Below are 9,273 nucleotides of genomic sequence, written 5' to 3'. Positions count from 1 at the left end.
ATAGGGGGCGGGGGGCAGGCTGTTTGGGGAGGCACAGCCTTCCCTACCTGGCCCTCCATACTGTTTTGCAATCCCGATGTGGCCCTCGGGCCAAAAAGTTTGCCCACCCCTGTGTTATAGACTGGCTGGTGCATTTGTCTTTTTATCAGCTCATACGTTTTGGGCATGTATTAATACTAGGATAATCTTTTTCTGAAGCTGGATCACTGGGGGTATCTTACCTATCCACTGGATAATGTTTATCAGCTGCAGTTATTGTTGACAGTTTATTGGCTTCAGAATTGGTATTAGTGTTGATAAACAAAACAATATGAATGGGGATTCACAATGAGGGTGAAACTTGCAATTGGAACTTCATAGAAAACTAATGGAAAAATCATGATACAAATGTCAAGTGAAGGAAAAGTTGCACACCTGGATTTCAGTGCTCAAATCCTAAAAAAAGAAGTGCCAGAACACATTATTTTGACAAGCCACAACATCACATGCTTTAGTAGTCATTTTCCAATATTTTTAGCATGAATAATTACTGGTTTACTTTACAACTATCTGAAGTACTGGAACATCATTCCAGCTCCCCAAAAAAGTGCCAGAATGGCATTCTGGAGCGTTCTGTCCTGATTCAAGCAATGCTTGATTTTTGTCTCTTTAAAATATGAGGGTGTTTTCTTTTGAAATGAACATTTTGAGCCTATCCATTGCATCTTCTGCCTTAGGCCTTGTCTACTCTGCCACTTTACAGCGCTGCAACTTTCTCACTCAGGGGTGTGAAAAAACATCCCCCGAGCACTGCAAGTTTCAGCACTGTAACATGGCAGCATAGACCGTGCTACAGTGCTGGGAGCTACTCCCCTCATGGAGGTGGGGTTTTTTTTATAGCGCTGAGAGAGCTTTCTCCCAGCGCTGGTGCTGCGACTACATAGCCAGTGCTTTAACGTTGCTAGTGAAGACATGCCCTTAGAATCATCCTTTTCAGCCTGATTCCCTCATTTGTTTAAATTCAGTTTATGTGCTCACTTCATATCTCATGTTTCCTACCACCTGGTCTTTCTGCCACAAATATGAAATTGCAATTAGTCTGGCATTCTATGACAGCACACGCTTATCTTTCCTTCTACTCTTACATTAATTCATTTATAAAGATGCAGTTATTCGTCAAGTATCAGAGGGATAGCCGTGCTAGTCTGGATCTGTAAAAAGCGACAGAGTCCTGTGGCACCTTATAACTACCAGACATATTGGAGCATAAGCTTTCGTGGGTGAATACCCACTTCGTATTCACCCACGAAAGCTTATGCTCCAATACGTCTGTTAGTCTATAAGGTGCCACAGGACTCTTTGTCAGTTATTTGTCTGTTAATTATATATATTTTTCATGGGTATCTTTAGAAATATTGAACAGAGGTATATATGTGCACCTTAAAGAGCAGATGCTCTGAAAAGTTAAGAACTGGCTCGTGTTTTCTGAACAAGGGCAGTGAGATAGATGTCCTTGCCATGAGTGAAATTGCTAAAGAATGTAGAATGCATATACATTTATTTTGGTATCTTTTACACAGAGGAAGAATGTTAGATTCCTTGTGCCCATCAGTTGCATGTTACTCATGACTCTGTCTTTTCTCTTCATGGGCAGGTTCCCGTCAGGATCACCCTCCTCATGATGGACAGTCTCCTGCCAGCCGAGAGCGTTCTTCCTCACTTCAGGGTATGGACATGGCCTCACTGCCACCACGCAAACGTCCCTGGCACGATGGACCAGGGACATCTGATCACAGAGAAATGGAAGCTCCAGGTGCACCTCCAGAGGAGAGAGGCAAAGGTAAGGGGAACTAACCGGTACTGAGAACTTCACATAGGTTTATATTGTTTTCGCAGAGTGCACTTCTGCAGAATTCCTCATGCAGGCCAAGGTGCTAAAGCAGACTTAAGGTTTAGTTTGATAAAGAAAATTTGAGTAATGCCTTTTCAAGTGCAGGCCCTGCTGCCATCAGTCTTGTGGTGGGAAGGTCATTTGAAGATGAATTTATCTAACACTGATTGTAAACTCTTTGAGACAGGAATCATGTTTTCTTGTTTTGTACAGAACCACGCATGCTGTGCCTCTCAGAAGTTTTGTTAAAGTGGAACAAAAAATATTTAGTTATGCCTTAGCTAAGAGGATAGGTGGGCAAAGCATTTTTTCCTCAAATTACTACCCCTGCTGTTTTGGGCAAGAGTCCTGTTTTTCTCTTGCATTTGGTGTCATATCTAAAGTGAGCTGTGCGGAACAGACAGTCCTCCTTCCTGGGAACAAGAGAAGATGCAGGTCATACTTATGCCCCACAGTAGAATATAGCATCTCTCAACTGCACCCTGTCAGAACTGGCTAAAGGAAGATAAACCTCCTTCAGGGACACTACTCTAATTCCTTCATTACCACCCCAAATGGTTGAACAGATGCTGTTACTGGGTTTAGGCAACACCCTATTTAGAATGAGAAGTATGCAAAACAGGGCCAAAATAGGTCTGCTGCCAAGTGAGAGAATCTGGATTTGAATACTTTATTCAGGGTCTCTCAAGTGCTTATGAGCCTGTGCATTCCATTTCCCGGTGTTCTCTTATTTAACAAGGTCCTTGCTGATCAATGAGGTGCGGCAGTACCTTAGCTCCAGAGGAATTGCCTTGTAGCTGTCCCTCTCAAGGACTGTCATATTGATATGAAATCTGTATGTGGTAAGAAAAATTATGTGCTGAGGGAAGAAATGTAAAATTGGAGACCAGTATGTCAGATTTCACATTCTGTATAATCTGTGAGGGATTGTATCATAGGGGAATTGAACCCAAACACTTGTCTAAGCCTGGGGTAACCCTCAAAAGCCTGAGAGGGATGGAGTAAACTATAAAATCAAAAACTAAATGTTCTCATCTTTTAGGACGAGGAAGCTCAGGACCTTCACAGAGAGTGCCAAAGTCTGGGAGGTCTAGCTCTTTGGAAGGAGACCATCATGATGGATTCCACAGAGATGAAGGTTTTGGAGGCCCTGCAGGAGGCAATAACCCTTCCAGAGGAGGGAGGAGTGGAAGTAATTGGGGAAGAGGCAGTAACATGAACTCTGGCCAGTCAAGGCGAGGAGCATCCAGGGGTGGTGGAAGGGGCCGATAGAAGAGGCTATGACTGGATGATACCCACTCCTTATTGGACAGTGTTTAAATAGACACCTATTGTGGACTCGAGAAAGTACTTCTGCAACTCCACAAATCTGGACTCTTAACTGGGATAACTGAATGTGCATTAGTTCCTAACAAGGATCTTCTCCTAAGATCAAGTGACTGCTGCTAGCAGCAACATGGTAGCTGGCTTTCTATTTCATCCTCTCCACCTCTTTCTCCTCACCTTTTACCTGCATTGTTTTGTAAAGATAAAAGCTGGAATTTTTTTTAGTGTTGTGAGACATGGAGCACCTCCACAGATTTCAGTTCACGTCCAGATGGAAACTTGTTTCTATATGTACAGTTTGTCAGAAAAAAGTTGTTTTTGTATGAATACAGAATGTAATTTGCGCAAAAATTAACAAAAAATCAGTGCAGTATGTGATTCTTTATCTTTACACTCTCAATGAAACTACAAAACACCCCATCTTCCATAGAATTTCCATATGTCAAGTACATGGCACTATAGGACTAGCTCTAGAAGTTTCTACAGTACAGTTCCTAATGCCTTAATACAATCAGTTGGGGTTTCATGTTTTGAGAATTTTTATTTTTACACCTTTAGCAACATTCATGTGCTATTAAAAAATGTTATCTGTTGTGATGAAGTTGAGTCCAGTACATACATACACAACAAAAAACCAAAACCACACCAATGCTCCCTCTCCTACCTTTCTTAAAAGGACATATGGGGAATGCTGTGAAAAGCTTCTTTTGAACTATAGATCATATGAGCAAGCATCCTAATCGAGTTTGCACCTTCAATGTTCATCTGCTCCTGCTAACCCTCATTGATTCAAGCCTTGCAAAGGGATCTGTCCTTTGTTCTCCATGGCGTTAGTTTTACACCATAAGCGATAGACATTCTGCAGCTTGATTAACAGGGATGTATATAATTTTTTACAGTACTGTAGTACACACCACACTGCAGAGAAATGAGGAATGGCCATTAAATTACAAGCTGGTGCATTCTGAATATTGAGGATAATGAACATTCTGAACCATTAAGCCACCCTGATTTTAAAGATTTTTGTTTTAAGTATTCTCCACAGGATTTTGTTTAGTGCCATTGCAACATTACAATTATTTGCATTTCATAATAAAGTTGTTTACCAATTATGGTGTTTCAGTTATCACCATAACATATGAGATTATCTGGCTTCATCCACCAGCATGTCTGTCTAAAGTATTTCTAAGATAGCTACCTAAGTACCCTAAACCTCATTTAAGAAATTAGTATTACCTAGAGCTAGCCTCTTCCTGAAAATCAGATTTCCGACCCTATAGCATTAGGAAACAAGATCAAGTGTGGGAGGTGGCTGATAGTGGTATTTTAATCATCCTTTTCATATTTGCACTAGTAATTTTTTTTTTCACAAGCCCCTAGGGTAAATAGTACATTAAGGAAAAGCAAGTGTAGGGCTGAGGGAGCTTGTTTAAGGAATCATAAGGAAAGAGTAAATTAATCCTCACTATGTGAGTGTGGGCTGTGGCAGCCACTCCTTCACCCACTTATTTTGCCAAGCTATCTACCTTCCCCTGTCCACAGTCTAATTAGGTTATGGATTTGAGATATTTGTAGGAACTCTATTTAAACAGATCAAATTATGGATAAAGGAGAATTGCTATGATCTTCACATTCCTGCTTACTCAGCAGCTGTCATATTCAGATATATGCTTCTATTGTACAGAACAGTTTGGACTGAGTCACATGGTAGTGAATAGGAACACTGCCTAATTGTTTTATTGCAGATACAATGACACAAGAAATGCTCCAGAATGTTTAAGGTGGTCAGCTTATAAAGTTTATTATACTGTGGCTGAAGAGAGAAGTAGCCCTAAGGAAATGATATGCACAGAACAGTTTAGCAGACTCTTCTGAGCCAGATTTGGCACAGGCTAGTGGCTTCTTGCTTAAAGAAAAGGTTAAATTTCTATATGGGGACTTCTGATGAAGGTTATAGCTTATCTGTGTAAATTAATTTCTGCAGCTCAAGGCAGATTCTAGTTGTGTTAGGATGTAATAAAGGGGAAGATAAATATTCTAATTCAAACAGCTGGAAGAAAAGAGAAAACTCAGCAACCACTCTACCATTAGTTAAGGGCTGAAAAACCTCACTCCATACATCTGAGCCCAACAACAGGAAAACACTAGAAATGAGGTTTAAAAAAAAAAAAATTTCAAAGCCCTATGTTTTTCCTCTGCAGGTCTCCTTTAACCTAAAACCCTGTTTAACTCCTAATACTGGATTTTAGGAAAAACTACCTTCCCCAAACCACACCATTCTAAATTAAAGCTTTGAGCTCCCTTAAGACAAGCCACGTGGATATGATCACAATTGGTACACAAAAGCTCTTGTTAACTTTAGGGTAATATCTTTAAGTCCATAATGCAGAAGAGCCACAATAGCTCTGCTGCTTTCGGGGGGGAGAAGGGGAAGAAAATGCCTGTGGGGCAGAACCAGGACATCCTCAGCTCTTTATAGAGACATGCTCTGCTGTGACCCAATGGATCTGTGCAGATACAACTGTAGCCTGTGGAGTAGATTAGTGGTTGGAGATTCTTGTGGCCAGCCTCCAGTAGTGGGAGGATTTTGTCATTTTCCATATAAGACCTTTTACCAGAGAGATGAAAGATTTACTAGGCTTTTACCGTAAATATTTTAACTTACTTTTTAAAAAAGTTAATCTCATCCAAGAACTTTAACCTAGGTTTAGTTTAGAAGCAATCTCACACTAACTTGATATTACACTGATATAAATCCAAATGAAACTATAAAAGTAAACAGGAAGACCGATTCAGTGCTGCTGTTTAAAAAAATAAATAAAAACTAGACCTGCTACTGTCTAGATTAACACTTTAGTATAAAAATATTTTATTAAAATAGATGTACAGTATTTATAAAGTTAAGCATTTGTTTACTGTAGTTCTGTGCAAATATTAAATGAGTAGATTAAGATAATCTCTTCCTAAGTAGCATCTGATAAGAATACTCAAGTATGTTTTTTTGCAATATGCCCAGCCTCTACTAGCCACTCTATTTCTCAAGGTCAGGCTACAAGCATCACTGCTAAATAAGCAGTGCCTGCCCGACTCCTAGAACCAATGGGCGAAGACTTCAGGAACTGACTCTGCAGCTCTGGAGGCAAAAGTTTCCGTAGCACCATTCTGGCAGTCTTACTGCAAAGAACTAAATGGTCTCTATGATATGCTTTCACTTTTTTCGTGATTCCCTACGTAAAAGAGGTATGCCCCTGCTTGTCAAAGGATATGACTTTGTGATCCACCACCGCTATGAATGCTACTTGTTAAAGAATGTTCATAGAATATCAGGTTTGGAAGGGACCTCAGGAGGTCATCTAGTCCAATCCCCAGACAGATTTTTGCCCCAGATCCCTAAATGGCCCCCTCAAGGATTGAACTCACAACCCTGGCTTTAGCAGGCCAATGCTCATGTTGTTTTCAATATGTTGAAGGTCAGGGATGATTTTTTTTTTTAAAGACAGTTAAATGGAATGGGTATGTCAACATTCACTGGACTACCCTATAAGCCCATCAAAGATGGTTGCAATTACAGTTGATCACTACATTTTGACTCTTTACAATTGTAATCTGATATAAAGATGTCATGAAACAACATCTGTGGTAATATATATCTAGAGCTGATTTTAGGTTTTAACCACTAAAACCCCTGCTCCAAAAAGAAAAACAGTATTTATCCAATCAATACTGGATATGGTTAACTTGTGTCTAAGGGCTGATCAACACAGCAGTAATGCAGACTATGGGTGTGTGATTTCTAAAGTACATATGTTGTGTATTAATAGGTCCACACAGACCCTGCTGGGGTGCATAAAAGGTTCCTTAGTGCACTTTAAGTAGCGCTATCTGAAACAGTATTACATTAAAGCACACTAAGAAAAATAAAGAGATTACTCATTACAGTATATACAAAGAAGGACCAACTTTTGGTCCAACCCCTACCCCAAATTTTTGGACATCTACCTAGAACTCAAAATTGTTAAAAATAAACATCCAAAAACAAACTCCAAAACAGGAGCTCTCTATATACACCCAACTTTTTTTTGAAGTTTCATGGATATCTATAAACAGATTTTCCTATGAGGCACCTGGCATCAGCACATCCCAAACTGGAGTGAATCCTGCAAGGCTCAGGAGTATAACAAAGCATTATACTATGGGTAGAGTTTAGTATCAACACTATGCTTGGCTCTGTATTCTTACAGGCCACTTCAAAGTAAGAGGATCAGCCATGTGATCCTACACTTGATATAGGAATCTGGTAATCCTGTCATCTACCACCCAGAACAGGACACAGACTCCAGGATATTACTACAAAGCTCATTTTGCACTGATCAGGCAAAGCATATACTGAGATAGGACTGGGGATGGCACACAAAAATGTTACACGTGAATACAGTAAAAGAACAACAATGTATAGTCATAGATGCAGCTTTAGGATTTTAGTTGCACTGTTCCAAGTTAGGGAGAAAAAATGTTCCACATCTCCATCAACACTGGTCCTTGGAGAAGCAAAACTCTTCCCTCCTTTGGTCGGTTTCGCTCCTGTTGTCCACATTAACTGTCAAGTTTGATTCGTTTTTCCTGAACTTTCCCAAGTAACTTCTGCCGACTTACAGCCAAGTGTCTTTGTACAGGTCCCGGTCCTCAGGAGGCGCACGAACAGAGTGCAGCTCCCAAGTGCCTCCTCCCTCACCACAGCGCACCGGTTGTGCAGGAAGAACTTGCCTTCAATAGGACCGGGGGAAGGGGGGAAACCCGCACTGGCTTTGTCGCTCAGTCACCCCCTGCCCCCGAGCAGCAGGACACCCACGCCCCGCTACGGCCTCGGAGCCGCATACCCCGCGGAGGCAGCCGTGCGAGCCGCACTAGAGGGCCGGGATGCTGATGGCCTGTGGCCCTGTATTCAGAAAGGCTGTTGCCCAGCCAGAGAGCCGTGTCCTCCGCGTCCGCCCGGCAGGGATGGGGGATCGGCCTCATGGGACAGCAGCAAAGATCCGTCCTGGGGATGGGGAGGGGACCGCTGTTCTCAGCCCCCATCCGGGTCTGCTCGGCTCACGCCGTCCCGCGCCCTCACACGGGCAGGGTTTTGGAGACGCGGCGGCGCACGAAGCCGCCCAGGAGGCCGCCGAGGTAGCGCAGGCCGGCGGGGCCCCCGGGCAGCAGGGCGAGCAGGCAGCCGGCGATAGCGGCGAGTTGGGCGGCGGCTCCGAGCGCGGTGAGCAGGGTGCTGCGCAGGCCGAGCGCGGCGTACAGGGTGCCGGCCAGGGCGCCGAGGTAGAGCACGGTGCCGCGGCTGGGCTCCCACAGGAGGCGGCTCGGCCCCCGCAGGAAGCCGGCGGCACCCAGCGCAAAGGCCGAGCCCAGCGACCAGAGCAGCGCGAACTTGCGGGCGCGGAGCAGCAGCAGCGGCGCGTAGAGCGCGGCCAGGCCGAAGCAGAGCGCGGCCAGCAACAGGCACAGCGCGCTCCCCACCAGCCGCTGCCAGCGCGACAGCCCCGGCAGCCAGGGGTCCGGCTCGGCCGCCCAGGGCCACGAGCCGGCCGCCGGGGATGAGGAAGAGGAGGAGCGGCCTGAGAAGGGGCTCAGCCGGCCAAGCCACGTCCTCCCTCCGGCGTCGGCTGCATCCGGCGTCGGCCGCGAGGAGCTCGGGGCCGCTGGGCCGGGGCCGCTGCCATTCTTAGACTGAGCCAGGTACTCCTGTAACTGCCGGTTCAGCTCCGCCATCTTGGAGGGGGAGGGCAGCAACAGGCAGGGAAAGACCCGGCTGTGAATGCCAGCGCCAATAGGACACATTGCTCTTCGAGGCCCTCAATGAAGCGCAGCCACATCCGGGTTACTGAAAGACTCCGTCGAGCTCGACAGGCGGTGGAGGTTATGTTGTCACATGGCACAATCAATCACGTGACTTTCCCCAGTTTCAGGAAAGGGCGTAGAACTAGGGTAGAGAGGTAGTTCTCTGAGCGGAGCCCCGCGTGCGACGCCTAACCATCCCCACCCCTCTTCCACCGCACCTGGATCAATGTGGCTGCTCAAAGCTT

The 9,273-nt window shown here is 44.5% G+C and overlaps 2 protein-coding genes across 2 annotated transcripts in view; one reads left to right on the top strand and one right to left on the bottom strand.

Moving 5' to 3' along the window:
* WDR33 (WD repeat domain 33) overlaps positions 1 to 3,574 on the top strand; it is a 97,419-nt gene extending 93,845 nt beyond the window's left edge. The window contains exons 21-22 of the mRNA XM_024216846.3: positions 1,634 to 1,819; positions 2,913 to 3,574. Coding sequence (XP_024072614.1) covers positions 1,634 to 1,819; positions 2,913 to 3,142 — 416 coding nt within the window. The 3' untranslated portion in view covers positions 3,143 to 3,574. The remainder of the gene's footprint in view (positions 1 to 1,633; positions 1,820 to 2,912) is intronic.
* A 2,510-nt stretch (positions 3,575 to 6,084) lies between these two features.
* SFT2D3 (SFT2 domain containing 3) lies at positions 6,085 to 8,959 on the bottom strand. Its single transcript, XM_024216829.1, has one exon. It carries the CDS (start codon positions 8,957 to 8,959, stop codon positions 8,306 to 8,308), a length of 654 nt encoding a protein of 217 aa, XP_024072597.1. The 3' UTR covers positions 6,085 to 8,305.
* Positions 8,960 to 9,273: the final 314 nt, after the last annotated feature.

Source organism: Terrapene carolina, unplaced genomic scaffold (assembly GCF_002925995.2).
Source record: "Terrapene carolina triunguis isolate 2854851 unplaced genomic scaffold, T_m_triunguis-2.0 Scaffold88, whole genome shotgun sequence".
Taxonomy (NCBI): Eukaryota; Metazoa; Chordata; order Testudines; family Emydidae; genus Terrapene; species Terrapene triunguis.
Note: the sequence above shows the minus strand (reverse complement) of the source record. Positions and strands in the feature narration are given on the sequence as shown.

What these genes read in the sequence shown, in the direction of transcription:
- SFT2D3 (XM_024216829.1), bottom strand. Translation starts at nt 8,959, where the DNA reads ATGGCGGAGCTGAACCGGCAGTTACAGGAGTACCTGGCTCAGTCTAAG.